The 27,804-nt window shown below is 34.6% G+C and overlaps 1 protein-coding gene across 1 annotated transcript in view; it reads right to left on the minus strand.

Annotated features, from left to right (window-relative positions):
* Window positions 1-1,042: 1,042 nt before the first annotated feature.
* The window catches only part of EIF4E (eukaryotic translation initiation factor 4E), a 41,633-nt gene continuing 14,871 nt past the window's right edge, over window positions 1,043-27,804 (minus strand). The window contains exons 2-7 of the mRNA XM_080830579.1: window positions 18,709-18,815; window positions 9,200-9,295; window positions 6,500-6,563; window positions 5,702-5,815; window positions 4,287-4,426; window positions 1,043-2,116 (exon numbers count right to left, since the gene is read on the minus strand). Of these exons, the coding sequence (XP_080686705.1) occupies window positions 2,002-2,116; window positions 4,287-4,426; window positions 5,702-5,815; window positions 6,500-6,563; window positions 9,200-9,295; window positions 18,709-18,815 (636 nt within the window). The 3' untranslated portion in view covers window positions 1,043-2,001. The remainder of the gene's footprint in view (window positions 2,117-4,286; window positions 4,427-5,701; window positions 5,816-6,499; window positions 6,564-9,199; window positions 9,296-18,708; window positions 18,816-27,804) is intronic.

Consider the following 27,804-nt stretch of genomic DNA (forward strand, 5'->3'; position numbering starts at 1 on the left):
TCCAATCCCATCCACTGTCAACACACCACCACCACCATCATGTATATATAAGCTCTAGTAGTGCTCACAACTACATATCAATACAGACAATAAATCACCTTAACCAATCACCCAAGCTTAAGCAGCAGATATCAGATACAGTCTATAGAGATTAGAAACACAAAAGATTCTGTATTTCTAGAATACTAAGAGGTGTTTGTGGTATTGAGAGTACTCAGATAGTAGCCTGTGGTACCCTTTAAGCTGTTTTTAAATTCAATACTATTAATTTCATGTTTACTATATATAGGATTTTTGTCAAACTTATTAGTTTTTAAATTAATTCATAATCACCATTTAAAGACAAATTTTCCTCTTATCTAATGATTTTCATTCTATCTGTAAGTTCAGCTTACCTTTTTTTCTATAACAGCCATATTTCATTTTATCTCATCAGAAATACACAGTTATCTATTATGTACAAAGTTTTTCACATGAGCTTTCAAATGCCTACAAAGAGTAGATCAAGTTTTCAAATTTATATAAAACCACACTACACCAATTTACCAATATAAATATGTCTTCATACCTATTTATTCCATTCTATTTAGACAGTAACACTAACAAAGTTCTTAATGTATATATCCCCACCACCTGTACTCTTTCCCTATGCTATCATATTGACACAAACAGAACATCTCTCAATTCAGCGACCAAGTTTTACAACTACCATTCTGATCAAATGGTAATGCACCAAGATAATAATTCTCTTGAGTTTTAACACATTAAGAGTACATTATTTACCTAAGACCGAAGGACTATGCCTTCCTGCATAAAAAACAAAGATAGCCACATCAATTTAATTCCATACATATGGTGCTACCTATTCAATTTATTAAAATTTTAATAAACATAATAATCAAAACTAGTGCTCCAAACTTATGCTGTTCACGTGGAAGAAACTACAAGAAGACATAATAGAGACTGCCTGGCAATAAGAGGTACAAATTCCTTCTATAGAGATGGAGAAATAAAAGGACAAATCTAGTTGTCTAAAAGACAATTCACTGTACACATTTTATTTACAGTTTTGTACACTGTCTTAATATGAATGGGACCGCTTTTCTACTTGAGCCATTTTTTAACCAAAGCAAAATAACCTAAGTAATACAAAGTGTTAAAATACAGCATAAAGATACAAAAACAGACATACTAATTCTAATTAGGAATGTAATTATGATGTTACATTTTTTATAATCCACAATTATGTTTAGGAAATCACACAAACATAGATCACTGATTTGAATGAAATGCATAAATTTGTAGCAAAGCTTTGTAGTTACAAAAAAACAAAAAAATTACCAAAGAATGCACAAAATTAATGTTTATTCCACCTTTGTGTCATATTCCTGGATCCTTCACCAATGTTACATGAGGAAAAAAACAAAAGCAAAACAAATGAAAAACTGAAATCAGAATCACTAATGTTATCAAGTAGGGAAACAAATAAATTAAAATCTAGCAGCCATCAGCAAGAGTACAGCAAAGACAATGCTGTAAAAAGAAACAGAAAATTGCTAGAAAACTGTATGCATCATACTCTTTCAAACCAGCAAAATATGCTCCTGCATACAATGGAACATAAACAAAATTTCTTTCCTGTAAGGTATAGAAACGCAAGTTCTTTTTTGAATATTGTGGATAGGTAAAATGTGTTTGTAATGGTAATTCTACTAAGCTATTACAGAGTGGGCCAGGAACACACTTATGGATTCTGGGGATGATGTGTACTGTAATTCTTTGATTGGGATAGTGGACACTCTAGCCAAAATTTAAAAAAAAAAAATATGAACACAGAAGTACAAGACAAAGGCGAATGAGACTTCTCTTATATCTTAGCAACATTTAGATGGAAATCAAATTTAAATGCAGTCCACTCTGCTTTTGAAGAGGCTTTGGTTCAGCTCCCAAATCTCGATTGCTTGACGCAGTCTCCTATGAGAATACTCAGAAGGTGTCTTCTTAAACAACAAACCTATTTTTAGTGGTGGAGCCGCTCTTAGTAGCTGTGTCTGCATGGGACTGATAACCAATCACTATCTTTGGAGGAAGTCCTAACCTTTCCTTGTATACCCTCCTAGAAGAAGAAAAATAAGAATAGCAGACATTAATTTTCATTCACACACACTAAATTTGATATTACTGTTCTTTACATTAAAAAAAAAGTCCAGAGCATGAAACAGGAAACTGCACACCCTTTTCCTTTTAGTAAAATTTACTCTTCATTTTACAACAATTTCAGTTAATCACTTAACCAATATCTGAGACCTGATATGAGGTACTGTGTAATTACTAATTAATCAATAATAAGTAAAGCATAGACAGTCCCTGGGTGTTTATAGTATTTGATTATTTACAAATAATCACAAATACATACAGTGGAGCTGTATCACATGCATAACTCTTTATACAAAATTGCCTGTCTACTTTAATTCGCTGATATAAAATGCTGCAATTATATTTTACATATAAACCATAATAAACATTGTATATTACTACAAATTACATTTACCACACTTACTTTATGGTATTTTCAGGGTAATTTAGAACATACGTGATTTCTGCTTTAAATACTAACTCTGCAACCTAATTTTCAAATAACATGTGACTCTATTTTAAGAACAAACTATGATAAGTGCCAAAATGGGTAAGTGTAGGGGCTGTGATATTGTATAACAAGGATGATGTAATCTTGTCTGCGAAATTAGAGAAATCTCCCCTTTAAAAGTCATGAGGTTAAAAGTAAAATGCTAGGAGAAAGAGCACATATGAAGGCTGGGGAACAAAATAAGGTTGTGTGGCTATAGCTCATAAAGAAAAGGAGTATAGCAAAAAGGGTGCCAATGTAAAAGTGGGGCCAGATCACAGAGGGCACCACAGGTAAAGTTAGGAATCCAGACATCTATTCTTAAGAAAAACAGCAACACTTCAAAAATAAACACCAAAATAAAGATACACGTTTATACATATTGGAGCTAAATTCTCCAATATGATACTAGGATAGTTTTTATCCATACGCAACCTTCCAGAAGATTCTACTACCTTCCTTCAAATAAAGTTTCTAAAAACAATTTTATGATAACCAAAATTATAACTATTATCAGATTTATTATTATGATACAGTGTATTCCCTTCCATTATACTTAATCATTAAAAATGCCAGAAAGTCAGAGCACTGAGCCATGTAACTTGGAAGGGTTTAAAAAAAAAATCCTCCCTTGAAAAACTGAAGTTAAATATTTCAGTAATTTAAAAAAAAAAAAAAAAAAAAAAAAAAATATTTCAGTAATTTTTAATACTGACATAAATACAAGATTTTCAAAGAAAGAAATTTGTACTTATTTTTAAACTGTTTTAAAATATTAAATCCCCACAACTAATAACTTTTGATGCTGACAGGAAGATTGAGAATATGACCACAAACAATAGTCAACTTCTCTTTAGAGAAAACCTCTGTGGAATGGAACCTGGTAGATCTCCGTACCTTTTAATCTAGAAAGAAATTATGTTCATAGGACAATTCATAATGTTTGAAAAAAATCACAAAGGGCAAACCAAACATTTTGTGACCTATGACCAATACTTAATTTTAAAACAAGATTTAAAGTCAAATTTTACTAAGTTAAATGTAATAAAAAGAAGATCCCAGTTAACAATGACCAATATATGGGGGTGGGGTGGGGTAGAACTGACAGGCAATTTTTACAAGGAATAATATTCACAAAAAAAAAATTAAAAACATAACACACATGGGTTTTAAAAATATGGTCAGAACTAAGGTACTATCACTTAAATGTGACTGGAAGTTTATGTACAGTGTACACATATGTACACAGAATGCACATACATTATTTGCCAATACTCACTGAATTACTAAGAGTATTATAACATTAATGTTATGATTTTAAAATAGAAAAAAGACAATACTCTCATATGATAAATGAATAAAAGTCTACATGCCAAAACAGTGTACTCTGGTGACTGAGTCTATACTCCCATTGTGAGGAAAAAGAAATTTTACAGAAACTTGAAAAAAAAACAAAAAACAAAAAACAAAAACAAGAACAAGAAAATGGTAACACAGCAGTTTAAGATTATAACTTTTCATGAAAACATTACAAGGAAAATAACCATCTACATATACAAGTATTTTTTTAAGCTATAAATAACCATACTTCTGCTTTTAGTTATCTTAATATATTTTTATCTTAATATTTTAAAGGAAGTATACAGACAGCAAAACTTACCCTATATGTGTAACAGCCTCTCTGTTTTCACATTCAGTAGTCCATATTGCTATCTTATCACCTTTAGCTCTAACATTAACAACAGCTCCACATACATCATCACTGTAGTCATCAAAAGATTCTCCAATAAGGCACAGCAGCTTTAAAAAAGAAAAAAATTCAATCCCAAATTACATTAAATAAATTATACATTGCTTAATGAACTACAAATGTCTCTTTACAAAAGTTTTTAAATCAAAAGGTAATTTTTTGAATGTCTAAATTCTATTTATGTATATAGTTCTTTGTCCTGATTTTTCAAAAATTCATTTGTGTGTTTAATATCAAGATCATTAACAGTTGTTTTAGCTTTTTAAGCAAGTGGGGCAATTGAGGTCAGGGCAAATGTAAAAGGCAAATTATCTTAATATTCATTTGCTCTGCTGCTGCTTCAACTTGACAGCAAACAAATATTAATGGAATAACTGAATAGTTGCTCATGCTGCCTCTTGTTCTTGCTGTTTTTCATGAACACAATATTTTTTATTGTGGCAAATATAAAATTTACCCATTTTTACCATTTAAAAAATAGTTTTTTGATCTGAGTATTGACGACACGACAATAAATCACTTTTAACCATTTTTAAGGATAAGGTTCAGTGGCATTAACTATATTGACAACATGGTATAACTATCACAACCATCCATATCTCCAGAACGTCTGTCATCTTATAGAGCTGAAATGACTTTAAAGTGGAATTCTAAATTGGATTTACTGATAATCTCTTCCCAAAACAAAATTAATCTCTTCATTTAAAAAAAAAAAAAAAACCAAACAAACAAAAAACCCATTCATTGAAATAATGACGAACTGCTTAACTTAGTAAGTGCTAACTATAAATGAAACCCTATGACAAGTGCTAAGAATCCAAAAGAGACTATTATCCCTATGTCTGATAGGTTGGGGTTTAGAACTTCTCACTAGAGAAAATGACAATTACCTCATATTTAATGTATGTCTTATAAGGCCAAAAGTTCCAGGTTATACCATAATATATAGGATCAATTTCATTGTTTGCTTCAATGATCTAAAAAATTTTGTATACAAAGTAATACCCTAAGAGGGCTATAAAACTTGTATCATACAAAAATGCAAGGTTCTAGAATTTTGAGGCTAATGAAATGACCAGGATGAGCTTACTATGGAAGGTGAAAGTAAACTGCCGATCTCTTTATATCTGATTTGCAGTATGGTATAAGGTTTCACTGTACCACTATGTAAAATACACAGTATACACTGATAGTACAAAATTAATTGCTGGCTTAAGATTTTATAGGGTGGGCATCCTTATCTCTTAAATTAAGTAACCAACATAAAATGTAATCCAAACTAAGTTTTAATATTCCAAAACTGCTTTATAATTTTAAAACCTTACTGTCTCTAGCCAAAAGCGATCCAGGTCACTTCGTCTCTGCTGCTTGTTCAATGTAATTAGCCATCGTCCTCCTCGTTTGTTTTTCTCATCTTCCCACATAGGCTCAATACCATCCTACAAGGTTAGTAGATAACAATATTAGACAAAATTGTTACTTTAATTGAGGAGAGCACTACAAAGAGGAAGCAACAACTCTGTCAACTTCTTACTTTGTTCTCCATAAAGCTGTTATTGATGTAGTGGGGAAAAAAGTAGGTAGGATTTAAAGCTATGGGACTGTAGAATTAAGAGTCCTGACATAGTTATTAGCTATAAACCTTGGGGTTCCTTTAAGTTGAGGTTCTTAAACACTGAGAAACAGATACCCTTGAGAAGCTACATACATTTCTATATATAGAAAATATATGCAAAAATTATACAATTTCAGAGTTAATGAATGCCCCACCCCCTACCACTTGACAAAACCCATTTGTAAATATGGATATCCCAAAGACCAATGCATCCAAGGCTAAGAATTCCTGATGAACTCCAGAATTCTAGACTTCAGTCTACTCAAATGTGTAAGAGAGACTGGACTGGATGGTCAAAAATCAATCAGTGTGTGCCCACAGAGTCTCAATTGCAATTATTTATAGCAGTAAGGCAAAATTTGTTTAGGCTAAAGCCCAGTAAAATTAATTTAATTATTCTCCAAAACTCAGAGCATTAACTATTCCTAAGTTTCTGACAAGATTTCTTACTGAGTAACTGAATGGTCCAGTCTTACAATGAATGTATGAAATCACCAGTTAAACATACCTTAAAAAGTGAGTAGTCACAGCCAGGCATTAAATTACTAGATAACTGGATGTGGTTGTACAGACTAGGTAAAAGAAAAGGACAATTATAAACATAGAATATGTAATGCAGAGTTTAGGTACTTACATATACATTTAGAGAATATGATAAAATAAAAAGATAAAAGTTTGTTTACTTGTTTTTCTACCGAGTCAATTTCCATAATGGACCAAAACAGGTATCTTAATAATGGTCAGTTCAAGAATCTGCATTTGATCGTTTTCAAGAAAATACTTTTAATGATTTTATTCTGACAAAAGTATATTTTGATGTATTAGTTAACTCAGTGCATACATATGTATATATAAGAAACTGAGAATAGGAGGCATGAGGCTGCTTTCTGTACATGAAAGAATTCATGATGCTAATAAGCAGTTTTAAACACGCAAAAAAAACAAATCAAGGGGAAAGCAAGACAAACTTCCTGACTATCAGCACTGCATGACTGAAAGAAGACAACATTATTATCCTTGAAGTTGTCCTAGAAAAGACCAATGGGTCTCAAACACTGCAGTCATTACTAGTCAGTCAGCATAGCAATTATTTGGAAAGCTTTGGAAAAAAACAAACAAGCAAGCAAACAAACAAAAACCACCCCAGGCCCTACTCCTGTGATTTTAATCCCTTTATATATAGGGTGGAACCCTGGAATCTGTATTTCTAAACTTTTCCCCAAATATCAATGTAACAGAGTAACACTTGCAATGACTTAAATATTCACTAGCCTGAAAGTAGAAGGCTAAATCATTTGACCTCCTAAAGTTTCTTCTTGCAATATTATAATAAAATTGGCAACAGATTTAAGGATGCTTTGCCTGTCTCCAACATTAGATACAGAAACATGATCTTTGCTACATCTGCAGACCATGGACAATGTTATTATCCTTAGTCAGATTCTCTTGATGCTATTTTAATCCAGAAATATTTCAAGCAGAATTTTAAGAAAGATTCTGGCATCGTTTGGATCACATTCCACAGGATTATATACAAATCCAATTTGGGGGAAGGTAGCCTAAGGCTGAATAAGATCTGCAGTTACTCATCGGTCACTCTTCCAAACTACATCATCATTGGCAGCTTCCACTAGGCAAGAGAATAGGCCTGAATAGTAACAGTAACTATAGAATTAGCACCACCACTTTATGAAATTATTGGAAAGGGTGGAAATGCTTTCTTCAATGGCACTCAAAGTAGAAATGCCCAATGCTTCTTTATGCCTTCTCCTTTCTCCTTCACTGTGCTCTAAAGTCTACTATAATAGTTTATAGTAATGAGTATTTGTAGTGACACATTTAAACAAAATCAGAGCACTACAGATGAGACTGGATAAGTCCCAAAGGGCTCAACAGCTGTTTACCACTAAATCTGCCAGGAAAAAAAGTGAGAAATTAAATGCTTAGGTATTTACAGAAAGCTAAAGAATTCCTGCATATGTCTAAGTGTGAAAGTCTACTATGCAATGACATTGCTTAAACGTAACTTAAGTATGGGGCCATGCTGTAATTACAGGCTCACTTAGAAACCCAATTATGTAAACCAGTGAAAAGCCTAACAAACCAGATAAATGCAGATCTGGTTCAGAGGGGGAAATGATGCCAAGACTCTTGTTCTTCCTCTTCCATAGGAGACTGAAGACTTTTCAGAGGACTCAAATAAATACAATCAAAGAAGAAAATCACTTGATGTTTTGATGAAGGGCAAAACACAGTAACCCTAGTTTAATTAGACAACTAAACCTATGAATTACTGGGGATTTAAATACAGTTCCATTACTTCAAAAAAAGATAATGATTTCAATATAAAGTGACCACTCAAAGTACACAGCTCAAAATTTAAGAGTTTCCTCTAATTATTCTATGCTTTTTATCCCCCAGTGATTCAAACGCATATTTAATGCGTATTATGGGCAAAGCACTGCAAAGATACAGAAGAATACTGTTTCTGCCCTGGAAGTATACATATATGAATCTTCTGACAATCTGTTCTTTTGTGTGGGCAAAATATGTTAATACAAAAGAGTTATATCACTGATTCAACATATATAGGATCCCAAAAAATACTAGATGTACAAATTAGAATTTTTAGATAAGTTACATCTCTTAAAAATGTTTTAACAAGTTTTATCTTTGAAATGAAAATTATTTTTCCAATAAATTATATACTAAATTAATTTTTCGAGAATCAATACTACAAAACTTCTTGAAAAGAGTTTATAAATTTTAAATTTTATTTTACCTAAATTTTACTTGGACAAACCTTTCAGCCTTTGAAAAATCTCAGAATCCCTATCACAGGAAATCCTAGGTGTTACACCAAAAAAAATTGCAAAAATGGGAACTTAACAAAGCTCCGGAGTATGGGGCAAATGTATCTAGGCAACCAAGAAAGGGGACAGGTTCCAACATATTGTCAAAAGTTCTAGAAGCAACAAAGTACTCTCAAGGGAAGGATCTCTTAGGACAAGAATATAGAATATACACAGGGCTAAAGGCTGACAAGACTGAAGCTTTCCAATTCAAACAGTTCTGAGGAGATGGACACACAAAAAGGTAGGCCTACAGATGAACATCTATTGTTTACCTTATCCTCCATTCTGGGAATGTGACTTAAAATGAAAAATTACACATTTAATAAAACAAACATCCTAAAATGGTTACTTACGCCCAAAAGTCTTCAACAGTATCAAACTTAGAGATCAGCCGAAGGTTTGCTTGCCAAGTTTTGCTTTTATCATTTTTAAAAAACCAGAGTGCCCATCTAAAAGTAAAAAGTCAACGTCAAACATGGTAGTTTTTACATTCACATTCCTAGCAGCATTCTTCACAACAGCCAAAGGAAGGAAGCAGCCCAAGTGTCCACTGACAGATGAGTAGATAAATAAAATCTGGTTTAAATATACAGTGGAATATGTGTCAGACTTAAAAACAAAGTCTGAGGATGAACCTTAAGGACATTACATTAAGTGAAATAAGCCAATCACGAAAAACAAAACAGTATGAATCTACTTGTATGAGGTATTCAAAGTAATCAAATTCAGAGATAGAAGGTAAAATGGCAGGGGCTAGAAGGAAAGGGAATGGACAACTGTTTAATGGGTACAGAGTTTTAGTTTTGCAAGATGAAAAAGAGTTCTGGAGACTGGATGTACAACAACATGGATGTATTCAACGCTACTGAACTGTACACTTAAAAAATGGCTAAGATGGTAAATTTTGCTATGGTGCATTTTACCACAATTCAAAATTTATTTTAATTTAAAAATAATTTTAAATGGTAGATAATATTATAGTAGCAAATAATGAGTAGTTTTCGCTCTTTCATTTAGAAAGTATGTATTTTGGGCGCCTGAGTGGCTCAGTTGTTCCACATCTGCCTTCGGCTCTGGTCATGGTCCCAGGGTCCTGGGATCAGGCCCAGCATGGGGCTCCCTGCTCGGCGGGAGGTCTGCTTCTCCCTCACTCTCTCCCCCTGCTTGTGTTCCCTCTCCCTGTGTGTCTATTTCAGAGAGAGACACAGAGAGAGACACTTGGATAATCTGACATAGAAATGAGATGCATTTCAACATCCATTTGACAATGTGAATTTGCCAAACCGCTAAGGACAAGAAAGAAAAAAAGCAAAGGCATAGAAATTATTAAAGACACATGTAATAAGGTCAAGTACTGTATACTCTGGTTTTCCAAAATTAAATCTTTTCTGAAAAATTCAAAATAGAACGACCATCTCATCTAGCAATTCCACTTCTGGGTATTTACCTGAAGAAAATAAAAACACTAACTTAAAAAGATATATGCACCATCCTCATGTTCATGCAGCATTATTTACATGTGGAAATCACCTCAGTACCCATCAATGAATGAATGGATGAAGAAAATGTTGTATGTACACAACAGAGTATTATTTGCCCACAAAAAAAGAGGAAGAAATCTGTCATTTGAGACATTGGATGAATGTGGAGGGCACATGTTAAATAAGTCAGATAAAGAAAGACAAATACTGTTATGTTCTCATTTATATGGGGAAATCTTAAAACTACAAAAACCAAGGTCATAGACACAGAAACAGAATGGTGGCTGCCAGAGTTACAGGCTGGGTAAAAAGAAGTGAAGAGAGTCAAAAGGTACAAACTTCCAGTTATAAAATACGTAAGTCATTAATGATATACAACATGGAGACTATGGTTAATGACAATGTACTATGTATATGAAAAGTTGCTAAGAGAGGAAATCTTAAAAGTTCTCATTACAAGGAAAAAAACCTTTTTTTAAGTATGGTGATAGATATTAAGTAAACTTTCTACAGTGATCATTTCACAATATAGTTATGAACATTGGGGAGGGTAGGGCTGTGGTGAGTGCTGTGAATTGTGTAAGACTGATGACTCACAGACCTGTACCCCTGAAGCAAATAATACATTATATGTTAATACAAAAAAAAAAATACACAAATACTGAGTCATGTTTTACACCTAAAACTAATGTTATATGTGAATTATACCTCAATTAAAAATGATTAATAAAATTATCTTTTTCCTTTTTTTTTTTTTACTGCATCCAGCGATTGGACATATAAAAATTTATCCTAACAAAATAATTAGATGATTAGGTAAAAATGTTTGTACAAGAATGTTCTTAATGTTGGAAAATTTGGAAACATCTTAAGCACTTTCAACAAGGGATCATTTAAATACAGTTATCAAAATGTGGTTTGCAAATGCTTAGGGGACTTCAGGACCCTTTCAGGAACTCTGATAAGTAAGAACTATTTTCATAATAATGCTAAGACATTATTTTATTTTTCCCTGTGTTGACATTTGTACTAATGGTACAAAAGCAATGGTGGACTAAATCTGCTGGTATCTTAGCAAGTTCCATACAATGGTATCAAATTGTACTAGCAGTCACTGCACCCTTTACCTTCACCACCTCTGACAGTAACATCAGTTGCAGTTAAGAATGCCACTGATGAAACATAATAATTGGTTTCATTAAATTTTAATCTATCTACATCTTTTTCATATTCTGCAAAAAATCAAAAACAACAAAATATTTCCATATACCAAAGTACAATCAATGCTTAAGGAACTGAATTGTAAACTAGCCACTTTTTTCATAGAACTCCATTTTAACCATGACTGATAGATAAACATGGTTATTTCTTGAAAATGAAGAGAGTGAGCTTCCAGGAGAAAATCAGAAGTCTGGAAAGAATGCATGTGCCACTGTGACAAACTTAGTACAACTAAAACACATTTCTGATGAGTTTAGTAGTGATATTAATGAATGTTACTGTTTTCATACTGCATAATAAGAACTATCAGTATCTAAAAGATCTGCATAACTCACTGAACCAATGTTTTCCAAAGGACCCCTGGTGTTTCAAAATCATGCATGGGTAAAAAAGGTCCATGCCAAATGCAAGACAGGCCAACAGGTATTAATGAAACAAAGAAGGAAAGATTCTTAGATATGTTTTCAGATTCTACACTGCAGCTGACCTATAAAAAAAGTATTATCAAAGGAAATATCTATAATTAACTTACAAGGCTATTAAAAATCCTCCTTTTCCAACCATGTACTTGTATGAGGACATATACTCTTATACTTCCTATGAAACAACTTATCTCCTTCACAGACTGAATGGAGCTATACTAACTTCTGTTAAGTCAGGCACTTAAAGAGATTTATAAAAATGCTATTTTTCCCACTATATTTTTGAATATTTTTTCACAAAAAATATTTGTTAACATGCAATGGATTTTCTAAATGAATATATAATTTTACATTTTCTCAGGTTTATTTTCTAATGTACTAAAAGGAAATAGATAAAAATCTACATAACCAAAGCTCTGTGGGGTCCTCAATAAAAAGGTCTTGAGACCAAAAATTTAAGAACTGCTGACTTAAATAAAATATACACCAATAAAACAGAACTATGCAGCTATTATACAGAATAATTATGTGGATAAAGTTATTCCTAAGATGGACAAGAAACCCAAAAGCCATGGAGGAAAGGTGCTACTGGACTACATAAAAACCAAAACCTGTTAAAAATAAAGAAAAGAAAAAACCTGTTTTAAAAAAGTGTAATTCCACAAACAATGTTAAAAGACAAATTATTTGGATAATTCATTTTCACCTTAATGTCCTACATGGGTAAGTCAGCAGTCCTAATTACAATGCCTGGAAATAAACTTTTTTTTTAAAGATTAATTTATTTTGGAAAGATTGCCGGAGGGGCGGGGAAGGGGGATCTCAATCAGACTCCCTGCTGAGTGCAGAGCCCAATATAGGGCTTGATCTCAAAACCGTGAAATCACGATCTGAGTCAAACTCAGGAGAGGGACACTTAACCAAGCCACCCAGGCACCCTGGAAATAAAACTTTAAAGAATACTGCTTCCCACACCTAGACAAAAGAACTGAGCAGACTGTCCACAGATAAAAACAAAAATGTTCCATATATATGACACAGCTGTGCAATGTCAAAAGAAATGCAAATTTAGGGACACCTGGCTGACTTAGTCGGTTAACCATCTGCCTTTGGCTCAGGTCATGATCCCACGGTCCTGGTACTGAGCCCCCCAGCCTGCTTCTCTACCCCCCCCCAATTATGTGCTCTCTCTTGGACAAAGAAATAAATAAATCTTTTTTAAAATGCAAATTTAAAATGAGAAGACATTGTTTTTTTTATAAATCAGACTAGGACCAACCAATTGCAAAGGTGTAAAAACCAAGAACTCTACACTGCTAAGAGCCTAAGCTGATAAAGAAGGGTAATTTGGCCATTATCTATTTAGGCTGTTAAAGCATAGTCTCTCACCTAAGAAATCTGAAATTTTGGGCCTCCTGGGTGGCTCAGTCAGTTAATCATCTGCCTTTGGCTTGGGTCCTGATCTCAGGGTCCTCAGATCAAGCCCCACATCAGGCTCCCTTCTCAGCTGGGAACCTACTTCTCCCTCTCCCTCTGCTCTTCCCCACCACTCTCTCAAATAAATAAATAAAATCTTTTTTAAAAATCTGAAATTTTAGCTAATAAATATATTCCCACAAGTACACAAAAAACATACAGGAATGCATATACTACAACAGTGTAAAGAGGAAACAAAAAAAAGTCTAAATATCCATTAATATAAACCTGATAAAACACGTGACTATTCATTTAACACAAAGTTTAAAATAACGGGGCAAAATCTGCACAAACAAAAATGTTAACAGTATTGTCATCTGTATAAAGAAAAAAACAAGACAGACGTGCACACTGAAAAGCTTTGGAAGACTACAAACCAAAATTAACACTGACTACTCCAGGGAGTGAAGAAAAGTAAAATGGAAAAGAGTATCTAAGGAAAACAGAAAACTTTTACTTAACATACTTGTACCCTGATAATTTACTCTTATAATTATTATACATTTTTAACAATGCATAATTATGCAATATTTATAAAAAGTAAATAATGAGGAAACTACCAAGATCTGAACATAAAACATCTTGGAATATTTTTCCAAATGATAATATTTTACACAGTATTATTATTATTGAAGTAGATTCATAGAAAAGTTGAAATCCTCAGAGACTTCATTTTAGGGTTAATCAGTTTATCTACTAATGACATTTTTCAGGCTCTTCTCAAATTTTATTCAAGCTGTGAGGGATATATGCTTTGATTACCTCTCCCAGCAACAGCAATACCAAAAACTAGCTTCAAAGACAAAAGGCATACAGAGTTAGCTTTTTATAAGACAACACTAAAAATATGAAAAAAAAAAAAAAAAGCACACAAAAAAACCAAAACAGGGGTGCCTCAGTTGCTCAGTCGATTGAGCTTCCAACTTTTAGTGGGGAGTCTGCTTGAGATTCTCTCCCTCTGCCCCTTCCCCTGCTTGTACATGCGTTCACCATCTGCCTCTCTCTCTAAAATGAATAAATCTTTAAAAAATTTTTTTAAAAATACCTTCCTTAAAGGTTTTGGTGCAACTTTTATGTTGAATTATATGAAATTGCCACTAATCAACTGTTCAACTTTGGTACAATGCTTTCCCCTGAGGAAGGATTTTTACCCTTTATGGACTATTTGACCTTTGATGGCTCACTCATTTGCTGACAATCCCCACTGTATAAACAATGAATTTCTTCCTCACTACAGGATATGCTGAAACAGGTATCTTATGAAAAAACTACCTAAAACATGTTTGGACTTCATTTCAATAAGTCTACCACGATAATGAAGAAATGATGAAAAAAATATTCAGGCCATAAAGGGAAAATGTATTGTTTGGGTAAGTGAAACTATAGGTATATCTCAGAGATACTGCAGATGTGGTTCTAAACCACCACACTAAAGTAAGTATTAGAATAAAGGAAGTCAGACTACTGAAGTTTTTTGGATTCCAGATGCACATAAAAGTTATGTTTACACTATGCTGTATTCTAGTAAGGGTGCAATATCATTGTCTAAAAAACCTAATGTATATACCTTAATTTAAAAACACTTTATTGTAGAGGCGCCTGGGTGGCTCAGTCGGTTAGGCGACTGCCTTTGGCTCAGGTCATGATCCCGGAGTCCGGGGATCGAGTCCCACATCAGGCTCCCTACTCAGCAGGGAATCTGCTTCTCCCTCTGACCCTCCACTTCTCATACTTTTTTTTTCTCTCTCTCTCTCAAATAAATAAATAAAATCTTAAAAGAAATACTTTATTGCTAAAAACCTCATCCAAGCTTTTAGTGAGTCAAAATCCTTTTGCTAGTGGAAGGTCCTGTTTTGATGATGCTGGCTGCTGAGTGATCAGGGGGTGGTTACTGAAGGATGGGGTAGCTGTGGTAAGACAAACAGTGAAGTCTCCCACATTAATTGACTCTTCCTTTCACAAACGATTTATCTGTTAACACGCAATGCTGTTTGGATACTTTCACTGCAGAGCTTCTTTTGAATTGGAGTCAGTCCTCTTAAACTCTGCTGCTGCTTTATCAACTAAGTTTATGTAATATTATAAATCCTTTCTTGTTATTTCAACAATCTTCACAGCATCTTCACCAGGAGTACGTTCCATCTCAAGAAAACATCTTTGCTCATCCATAACAAGCAACTCCTCATCTATTCAAGTTTTATGATGAGTTGCAGCAATTCAGTCCTAATCTTCAGGCTCCACTTCTAATTCTAGTTCTTTGCTATTTTTACTACATCTGCAGTTACTTCCTCCACCAAAGTCTTAAAGCCCTCAAAATCAAACAGGAAGACTGGAATCAACTCCTTCCAAACATCATTCATGTTGATATTCTGACCTCTACGTATGGAATCATGAATGTTCTTACCGGCATTTTAGAATGGTTGAATCCTTTCCAGAAGGTTTTCAGTGTACTTTATCCAGATCAATCAGACAAACCCCTATCTATATGGCAGCTACAGTTTTACAAAATGTATTTCTTAAACAGTAAGACTTCAAAGTCAAAATTAATTCTTTATTCAGATGTTGTATACACTGCGAAACAGATATATTAGCAGGCATGAAAACAACATGCATCTTGTACATCAGAACTCTTGGGTGACCAAGTACATTGTTCAAGGAGCATTAGTATTTTGAAAGGATTTTTTTTGCTCTGAGCAGGTTTGAACAGTGGGCTTAAAATATTCAGTAAATTGCTTTGTAAAACAGAAGTGCTGTCATTCAGACTTTACTGATTCATTTACAAAGCAGAGAAGAGTAGATTTAGTATAATTCTTTAGGACTCTGGGATTTACAGGATGGTAAATAAGCACTGGCTTCAATCTAAAGTCACTGGCTATTTTAGACCCTAACAGGAGTCAGCCTGTCCTTGGAAGCTAGGTACTGACTTCTCCTTTCTAGCTATGAAAGTCCATCCAGATGACATCTTCCACCAGAAGGCTTTGTCATTTACACTGAAAACCTGTAATTTAGTATAGCCAGCTTCATAACGATCTTAGCTAGATCTTCTGGATAACCTGGAGCAGCATCTACATCAGCCCTTGCATTTTTATGTTAGAGAGACAGCTTCTTTTCTTAAGCCTCAGGAACCAAACCTGTGTTAGCTTTAAACTTTTATTCTGCAGCTTCCTCCACTCTCTCAGCCTTCACAGAATTGAAGAGAATTAGGACCTCGCTCTGGATTAGGTTTTGCCTTAAGGGAATATTGTGGATGGTCTGATCTTCTACCCAGACCACTTAAACTTTCTCCCTATCAGCACTAGGGATGTTTCATTTTCTTATTCATGTGCTCACTGGAGTAGCACTTCTAATTTCCTTCAAGAACTTTTCCTTTGCATTCCTAAGTTGGCTGTTTAGTGCAAGAGACTTAGTTTTTGGCCCATCTCAGCTTTTAACACACCTTCCTCGCTAAGCTTAATCATTTCTAGCTTTTGATTTAAAGTGAGATGTGTAGAACTCTTCCTTTCACTTAATATTTACAGGCTACTATAGGGTTATTACTTGGCCTAATTTCAATATTGTTCTGTCTCAGGGAATAAGGAGACCCAAGGAGAGGCAAAGAGATGGGGAACAACTAGTGAGTAAAGCAATTAGAACACACAGTATTTATTAAGTACGTCATCTCATATGGGCACAGTTCATGATGCCCCAAAATGATTACAGTAATTACACCAAAGACCATTGATTTCAGATCACCGTAACAAACACCATGAAAAGTTTGAGATATTCTAAGACTTGCCAAAATGTGACAGAGAGACACAGAATGAACAAATGCTACTGGAAAAATGACACCAACTTGCTCAAAGCAGGGTCACCACAAAACTTCAATTTGTAAAAAAAAAAAAATGAAGTTTCGGGCACCTGGGTGGCTCAGTGGGTTAAGCCTCTGCCTTCAGCTCAGGTCATGATTTCAGGGTCCTGGGATCAAGGCCTGCATCTGGCTCTCTGCTCAGCAGGGAGCCTGCTTCCCCCTCTCTCTCTGCCTGCCTCTTTGCCTACTTGTGATCTCTCTCTCTCTGTGTCAAATAAATTAATAAAATCTTTTAAAAAAAATGAAGTTTCTGCAAAATGCAATAAAACAAGGGATGCCTGTGAAACATACACAGGCTTATGGGATTTTTAAAGTAGATAGGGTTAAAAAGTCTTGGGGTAAGGGAATGAATGGAATTGAAATATTTAAATATCCTCAAATAAATTCCAATTTACTTCCCTCCAAATTCTTAAAATATTTCTGCCTTGCCCTTTTCTTCCCACCATCAGCTCTCAGAGCATTCATGTTACTTTTCATCACATAAACCATAAAAACACAAACATACTGGGAAGGGGTGGGGTAGAACTGGGAAAATATATAATGAGCTACTACTTGACTATGAAACTTAACTCATCCTTTTTTTTTTAAGTAGGCTCCACACTCAACATGGAGCTTGAACTCACAACCCCTGAGATCAAGAGTTGCATGCTCTACCAACTGAGCCAGCTAGGTGTCCTGAAACTTAATTCATCCTAACTTCTCCTCTTTTCCTCTCCTAACTTGTCTTAAAAAGAAACCAACCAACCTCCAGATTTCACATCCCCCAGCCTTTTCTCCTTCACAGGCCGACTTCAAGTTGCTTATTCTTGTTCTAAAATACATTTGTATTCACTATACCAACTACTCCAAGCTTTTTCCATCATCTACATTCTACTAAACTTTCTTCTACATTAGCAAGGACTTTATCATTCAATCCAATGGCCATTTTGAGCCTTTTTCAAATTGTTTAATCCAATGGATATTTGACCTTTTTGTGTTACATATGCTATTGACCATCTATCCTTGAAACAAACCATTTTCTTTGTTTCCCTGACTGCCACTCTGTCCTAGTTTATACAGTTTATGTCTAAACCCTTCATAGGCATTATCCCTCCAAAAAATCCGTTATAAGCTGGTATCCAAACCTCTCTGTCTTGAGTCAAGTTCACTTCAAAGAGAATTCATTTGCTATATAGTTTCACTTACCACCAATTACTGATAAGACTTTAAACCCAATGTCTCAACCAGTTCTCTTTTCTGCACTCAAGACTCGCACATAAAACTGCTTGCTAAAAACAGGTTATCCAAGTGAAATGGAATCCTCAACCTAATATAACTAAAACTAGTCTCACCTAATTGTTCCCCCCAAACCTGTCCTATTTTACCATTCACCTCATTGCCTCAGTCAGAAGAACCTAATGTGTCAGAAGGCTTACCTGTTCTGTAAAGGATGTTTAATATAGTGTTCTGGGTTAGCAACCTCCTGATTAGATTCTGTTTTCTCTTCTTCTGTAGGCGGGGGATTAGGAGTAGGGGTGGTTTCCTAATGGAAAATAATAAAATATTATTTTAAATTTCTTAACATAATATGATAGCAATACTCTAAATCAAATACTGCCAATATTCTCTAAGAATTATAAAAGCATTTCATAAAATAGGCCACAAACAAACACTGAGAAAACCACCAGATTCTCCATTCTAGCATCTCTTCACTAAGAGCAAAAGGCTTCTCAATAAAAACACAGTAACAATACTATATACAGTTATCTGTCACTTACACATTTTGGTATCAGAAAGATTGTTAGACACCATGCAACAAAGTTAAGGAAATCAGCTGTCTTTCCTAACATACCACTAAAGTACTATGTACGGTTTCGAGGGTGCGGGAAGTGTGCCTAAAGTTTGGAGAGTATAATATGACAAAAGAAAGCTTATAAACTGATGAAGCCAATACTGCACAGGCTCTTCCTTCTTGTCACACTATTTATTATTATATGGTAACTCAGAAGTTCAGCAACTTCTACCACTTTCAAAGGCCCCAGGCAAAAAAGCTTGATGTTGGCTTGATCCTAAATCTTCTAGGTTAGACATAATATTGTCATCTACAAATGTCGGGAAAAGGGATGCCTGGGTGGCTCAGTCATTTAAGCCTCTGCCTTTGTCTCATGTCATGATCCCAGGGTCCTGGGATGGATCCCTGCTTCTCCCTCTGCCTGCCAGTCCCCTTGCTTGTCCTCTCTCTTTCTCTGTCAAAAAACTAAACTCTTAAAAAAAAAAAAAAAAGAATCCTTAAAAAATGTCAGGAAAAAAAGGAGCTTGGGGATAATCTGCATTCTCCACATTGCTCCATGTAGCTCTTCACCCAATTATAAACTACTGTCAATACAGCTGGATACCACGGAAAGGCACCAGAAGCTAAAACAAAAGCTGATTTTTTTCAAAAAGGGCACCACAAAAAGAGTCTAGGGATCATATTTCAACTGAACTAGCAAAACAACAGAGATGTATGTTCACATTAACAGCATTGTGCGAATCAGGGATGGAGGATCTATAAGACAGGTGTTAAGTATTCATTTTACAAAATACATTTTCCTTAATAACATGACATGTCTAGGAGCTAATTTCTACTAGCCTATGAAGTCGCTTATAAGAGAGGCTATGCCTTGATTTTGCTCACAACTATAATGCCAATGAGCACAGCAGGAACTTATTGGCTTGATTACGTGAGAAATAAAATAAATGTAAATGTTTAAAAGCAATTAAGACCCCAAAATTCATAGTCACTGCCCTAAAATCACCATTTTTTTTACCAGGATTTTTCCATCACAATTTACATCTGCATATAGATAATTACAAAATGCCATTCCTTAACCCACCAGCTTAAAATTAATAATTTCCAGACAGAGGCAGTCTCAGTGGATCAAGAAACAGGCAACAGTTACAGACTAAGTGGGCTTAGGCAGATAGGGTAGTAGAGAAAAGTGGGCTACAGAGATGTTAAGCCTCAAAAATCTATGTAAAAGTCCCTCAGAGATCCTTGGCTAGTTCCTAAGCTGTGATGTTCAAAGTACAGCTCTGGGTGGTCTAGCAGAGAAAGCTCAGCCAAGACTTCAGGGGCTGAATACCATTAGCAAGACTGGGTTCACACCAGAGTGGGTGAGTGAAAATCCTCAGCTTTCAGATGAAAGCCTAGAAAGGAAATCAGGTGAAATATATCTGTCTAAAAAATCCTAAAACCAATCTTTGACAGGATCAAGGTAATCTACCTACAAATTAAGTGCCTCCAAGAACCAAACTCTACATTCTTCAGAAGAGAACATAATTCTGTGTCTCTATGAATGCTATTTACAATATCCCATCCAACAATCAAACATTACTAGACATGCAAAAAAAATTTTTTTAAGATTTGATTTATTTATGGGGCATCTGGGTGGCTCAGCTGGTTAAATGTCTGCCTTCAGCTCAGGTCACGATCCCAGAATCCTGGGATTGAGCCCAGCATTGGGCTCCTTGCTCAGCAGGGAGACTGCTTCTTCTGCTCGCTCCCTGTGCTGCCACTCCCCATTTGTGCTGTATCTTACTCTTCGCTCTTTCAAATAAATAAATCTTAAGATATGTTATATATTCTTATATATTCAGAGAGAGCAAGAGCAAGAGAGTATAAGCAGGAGGGAGCAGCAGAGGGAGAGGGAGAAGCAGGCTCCCCGCTAAGCAAGGAGCCAGATGAAGGACTCAATTCAGGGCTCTGAGATTGTGATCTGAGATGAAGGCAGATGCTTAACTGACTGTTCCACCCACATGCCCCTGCAAAGAATTTTTTTAAAAGTCACTAATGATCAAGAGATTAACCTGTCCACAAAAAGACATCGAGACATGAAAACAGCAAACAAAGACATAATAACCAAGATTACTCTAGTAAAATAGGAGAAAAGATAGGGGAAAAGATGAAAAAAAAATGTGGAGTTTTTGAAAAGACAATGAAAATCTATTTTTAAAGAGAACCAAATAAACATTATCGAACTGCCAAGTACAATGTTTGAAATTAAGAGTTCCCTGAATGGGGGGCACCAGGGTGGCAAAGTCGTTTAGGAGTCCGACGCTTTGTTTTAGCTCAGGTCATAATCTCATGGTCATGAAAGTGAGCCCCACGTGGGGCTCCATACTCAGCAAGGAATCTGCCTGAGATTCTCACTTCCTCTGCTCTCCCCCTGCTCAAGCTCTCTAGCTCTCAAAATAAATAAATAAACAAAACTTAAAGAGTTCACTGAATGATTAACAACAAATTCAACTCTGCAGAATATGAGATTGGTGAACTCAAACATAGGTCAACAGAAGATACTCAAATAAATACAGACAGAAAAATAGATGGTAAACACTGTGGAAAATGGTTAAAAAGTTCAAGGACAAGATGAGAGAATCGAAAGAAGCAATATACAAACAATGACCAAATTTTACCAAATCTCATCAGAAACGCAAGTCACAGATTCAAAAAGCTCAAGGAACTCCAGGCAGTAAAATACAAAATTATACCTAGGCATATCAAATTCAAACTACTGAAAACTTAAAGAAGTCACATTATAAAACTAGGAAAGAGGACACAGACACACAAACACACACACCCCTTTCACAAGAATAATAAGATAAACAGCTAACTTCCCAAAGAAACTATGGAAGCCACTAAGACAACAGAATGACATCTCTACACTGAAAGAAAAACTGTTAACCTAGAATTCAGTGCCTAGGAAAAACATCCTTCAGAATTGAATACACAGATGCACACAGACTGAAACAACCCCCTTTTCCTCAACACATACATAAAGATCCAAAATAAAGAGGAACAAACACCAAAGGAAAAGTCTTAAGGCTAGAAAGCCCAGGTAGGAATATGAAAATAAAAAAAAAAAATGAAAATCACTGGAAAATGTAAATAGGTAGATCAATTTGTCAAAGACTATGAACAGTTTAGAAGAACAATAATAACGATGTCTTACGGAGTTTAAAATAGTAATGGTTCTAGCAAAGAACTGGGTATATATAAATTTGTAAGGTTGGGTGTACAGCACATTCTTCCTTCAGAAGTTAAGTGCTATAAATGATCTTATTTACCTACATTAAGAGACGAGTAAAATTTACTCCTAAGTTCCAAATCTTCAATACAAACCATATTTTCACAATGTTTACTTAAATAGTTTTATGTCAGCAGCACATAAAAACAATGAATTAATTTCAGTATGAATAATTACAAGTTTCATGAGATCCAAAATGTCACCTGCTAAACTTAGTATTTTCCTTCCTTTTCGAATCTTTTCACAATGAGAATGGATCAAAGACTTAGATGGTATTAAAAATTTCTGGACACACAGGAACTAAAAGCAGGTAATAACTCAGGAAAAAGTATATTAAGTTCCTAGAACTTAAGTTTCTTTCGAATTAAAAGTCCTACCTTAACTGATGTTTCAGTCTTTACATTAAGAATCTATAATTTTGAATTCTTCTTATAACTAAAAATAAGTACTCGACTTTAAATAAATGTGTGTGATTATATAAAAATGTAAAAATCTTTCAGCCTTCACTTTTAATATTACACAAATACACTAAATGTTAAGACAAATACTCTAAAACACCCCCCCAAAATTATTAAACACAATCATCTTTCAGTATTTAAAACTTTTAAGATTTTATTTATTTGACAGAAACAGAGCAAGAGAGCATAAGCAGGGAAGACAGCAGAGGGGGAGAAGGAGGCTCCCTGCTGAGCAAGGAGCCTGACTGGGGCTCAGTAGACTTGAGCCCAGGGCAGATGGTTAACCTACTGAGCCACTCAGGAACCAAAATCTTTTATTTAAAGATTTTAAGCAGTGGACTGACATTTCTTTTATTTAGCCTTTTAAGTTACCATCTGCAGTTTCAAGTTCAAATTTTTTTTTTTAAGATTTATTTGAGAGAGAGAGAGAGAGAGCGCACAATGAAGGGAGGGGCCAAGGGAGAGAGTATCTTAAGCAGGGCTCAATCTCATGACCCTAAAATCATGATCTGAGCAAAAACCAAGAGTTGGATGCTCAACTGACTGCGCCACCCAAGCGCCCCTCATGTTCAAATTTTTAACTTAAGAATTTTTCAAACTCTTTTAATAAAGCAACAATGGTTTTAATAGCCAATTATTTCCAAGATAGAATGAAAATACTCTTTAACATGGCATAAACCAAATCTAGTAAAAGTCAGAAATCACTTCATGATGGAATTTACTTATGAAAACATTAATATTAAAAACCACATATGAAAGGGCACATTAAAATAAAAAGAAAAGTCATATTTTTTTGGCATACATTTTCTTATTTAGGCCGTATTTTGTTATGACCATCTTACTTGCCTCATCAATTCATTCTTAATCAGCAGAAATTTAAACCAAAATCTAAACCAAAAATTTATCAACCATTCACCTTTTAAGTTGCTTGCAACTATACTGCAAATTATTGTGAAGAAACAAAAAAAAACAAAAAATAAGACTGTTGAGACATGCTTCTCTGTTAATTTCTTTCAACTTATTATCTTATTGTTATAAGATCTCTCAACTTTGATTCAAATAGTCAGGATGCTTTTTTAGAAAAACTTAGATAAAACAAAAGAAAAAATATAATCAGTGTAGGAGGTTATTTAAGACTTCCAGGCTAATTCTGTGACAGTAGTTCTCTGTGGGGAAAGTCCAATTCCTACATAAACTTCTGAATCTATAGCAACATACACAATGAAGAATGATGCGAAGAATGATGGCCATACTATATTAAATCCTTTGATTTAAAAATGATTTATAATTATGAGCATATGCCAAATTAGAAAAAAATAGATAATTTATTTTTTAAATAACTGGAACAAAAATGATTTCAGCTCACTCATCAGTTAAGCATAAGCCTCTAGCCATAATAAATCTCCAAATTACTCACTTTTTGTTCTAATTTACTAAGTACTTCTAATATAAATTGAATTTGAAAATAAATTATCTTGGAATTTTTATCTCCTCTTACAATTTGGAAAGCTATCGGAGACTTAGGATTACCAAAAAATAGGTACAGTTTTGTTTGTTAAGACCAACATCATAAAATTCTCCCTGAAAACTCTACAGCAGGACTTTTCATGGTATCTTTAACAACTGATTCAATTATTTATTTTTAAATATGTAAGATCATCAAAGTAGCAAGTAAAGCAAATAAAATTATTGTATGATCTGTATAAGAACTAAAAAATGTGTTTTATAACTTGTCATTTTAATGGTTGCTTTGTATATAGAGCAGACAATAAAAGTTCTAAATTTACATTCAATTTAAAAACACAATTCTTTACTTCCACCACATCCTTCTACCTTCGCTCTAAGCTCCTCTGTAAGCAAATTTTATTGAGAATTACATCTTAAATATCCATGTTTTACCAGTATTCATAAATTTAAAATTATGCAAATAAAACACAAAAGGCTAATTTAACAGATTACTGTATTCTCAGAATAATCAAATGCATTTTTTTCTTTCCAAGTTTTTATCTAAAGTCCAGTTTACATACAGTGTAATATTAGTTTCAGGTATAGAATTTAGTGATTCAACACTCACATACCCTGGTGCTCATCACAAGTGGCCTCCTTAATCCCTACCACCTATTTAACCCATGCTCCCATTCACCTCCCTTCCAGTAACCCTCAGTTGTCTATAGTTAACAGTCTGTTTCTTGGTCTCTTTTATTTAACCCCTGTGTTCATATGTTTTGTTTCTTAAATTTCCCATATGAGTGAAATCATATGGCATTTGTCCTTCTCTGAGTGACTTAGCTTAGCATAATACTCTTTAGCTCTCTCCATGTCATTGCAAATGGCAAGATTTAATTCTTTTTGATGGCTGAGTAATATTCCTGTGTGTGTGTGTGTGTGTGTGTGTGTGTGTGTGTGTACACCCACGCACATCTTCTTAATCCATTTATAATTGACATACACTTGGGCTCTTTCTATAATTTCGCTATTGCTGATAATGCTGCTATAAACACTAGGGTGCATGTATCCCTTTGACTCAGTAATTTTGTATCTTTTGGGTAAATACCTAGCAGTGCAATTGCTGGATCATGGGGCATTTCTATTTTTAACTTTTTGAGGAACCCCCATACTGTTCTCCAGAGTGGCTGCACCAGTCTGCATTCCCACCAACAGTGCAAGAGGGTTCCCCTTTCTCCACATCCTCACCAACACCTGCTGTTTCCTGTGTTAATTTTGGTCTAAGTTATCAAATATATTTTTAACCTAAAAGACAAACTATACTTGAAAAACTCTTGTATAACCTATTTCAGGTGGGTAGAATGGAGAGCACAAAGCTATTAGATGGTACAGGGTTTAACTAGAAGATGGTAAGGAACCAATGAGACTGAAAGAGAGGGCTCATGAAACCAAAGACAGACTAGAATAGTGGGGCTGAAGGGAGACTGAAAGGCCTCAATGGTCAAGGTAACCTTTCATCTTGTGAGCAATGGAAGCCATTCACTGACAGATCAAAGTGATTAAATACTGATGACAAGTATGGGAATAGAAAAGACAACCAGTTTAAGTGCAAAATATTAAACATGGTTTTAGATTTGCTGAGTTTATGAGATTCAAATGAAAATGTAGTCTTATAATTTAGTGGTCCCAGAGCTAACTGTCATAACAAGAGAAGTTGAAAAAAAGTAGAGCAAGAGTAGGGCAAGTTTAACAATCAGCTGCAAAGAATCTCAGGAAGCTTCTAATTGTTGCTACATCTCAGAATGTAGTAACATTCTGTGAAAACTAGCACATGTATCAAACACAGTATTAACTTTGTTGGACAATCCTAATATAATAAAGCTTAACATAGTGGCTCAGTCCTTAAGCATCTGCCTTCAGTTCACGTCGTGACCCCAGGACCCTGGAATCGAGCCCCACATTGGGCTCCATACTCCGCCAGAAGCCTGCTTATCCCTCTCCCACACTCCCCTGCTTGTGTTCCTCTCTTGTGCGCACAAGTTCTCTCTCAATCTCTCGCTGTCAAATAAATAAATAAATAAATCTTTAAAAAAAGAGAGAGAAAAAAAAGCTAAACACTTCCCAGATATAGTATCATTTCTCTAATCTGACTAAAGTTTAGATTCTTCCTTCTAGCCATGTTCAAATCTACAGAGCTTGAATTCCAAAACCACAGTATGCTTTTCCATAGTTGTAAACACTCACGATTTTTCATTAACTCTCAACTCAAACACACTTACAAACTATCTTTTCTAGAAATAACAATGAGCCTTCCCCTCAGGAGACTCAATTAGTGTCCTCTGTTACTTCATTGAACAAATATTACTAAGAACTTCCACCATCCCTCCTCCACACACACAGCTTTAGGACATCACCTAAAACTTAATTTGAAGACACTAAAAAGAGTTAAAGCAGTAACTCAAAATGCAGTCCACAGATTTCTGCTGGTTACAGTCTACAACCAGGGTAGGTATAGAAATTGGAAGTAAGTACTTAGAAAACTTTCCAACAATTTGACAGTATTTTTGTACCTGTCAAAACTAGTAACAGCAAACTTAGGCTTACATTTTTGCATTTTTTCATTTTTCTTTATCCTATTTTTAGGATTTATAAACACATTACACTAGCAATTGTTTAAAAACAAAAGGGGTGTCTGGATGGTTCAATCGGTAGAGCATTTGACTCTTGATCTTGGGGCCGTAAGTTCGAGTCTCACATTGGGCACAGAGATTATTTAAAAAGTAAAGTCTTTATAAATAATGAATAAATAAATAAATAATAAATAAATAATAATGAATGAATGAATAAATAAATAACTCACTTTCTACCTGAGTATGAGAGACACTGGTTTAGATCAAGTACTCTGTAGCCAGGCTACCCTGGTTGGAATCCCAGCTCTGCCATTCACAGTTGTGTAATATCAGGCAAGTTCAACAGAGCACCGAATAATGGATAATAATATCTTATTTTCAGTAGCACTTCCTTACATAGCCCTTGCTTCATTGTTCTTTACTTGAGTTAGAAAAGATCATTTGTGGCCTTAAGAGAAATGTAAATGCTATTTTGGCAAAGAGAGTTGTAATTATCTCTACAAGTTACTCACCCAACATTTCAGTAAACTGAAAGCACTACATACATTAAAGATGTGAAATAACGAGAATAAGCAAATAAGAACAGAAAAGAATGGTGCATTGTGACTTTTAAAGTGGTAACACCCACCCTCACACTTCATCCAAACTATGAGTTTTTACTTGATAGTAATATTTGCCAAGCAGTTACTATTAAATAATGTGGTACATATTTTTACATACATTGTTTCAATATTTATATAATCTCAATATATTCAATCTTCATAATACCGTGAAACTACTCATGCTCTCTGCTCTTCAAATTTAAGTGCTGGAAGTTAATGTGGCCTAGCTGTATGTTGCATTTGAATCCAGGACCATCAGGATTCACAGCTAGGGATATCATATGTCCTGGTTTTTACCTGTTTGTTTCAATGTGTCAGTAGAATCTTCGT

Source organism: Martes martes, assembly GCF_963455335.1.
Source record: "Martes martes genome assembly, chromosome: 2".
NCBI classification, from domain to species: Eukaryota; Metazoa; Chordata; class Mammalia; order Carnivora; family Mustelidae; genus Martes; species Martes martes.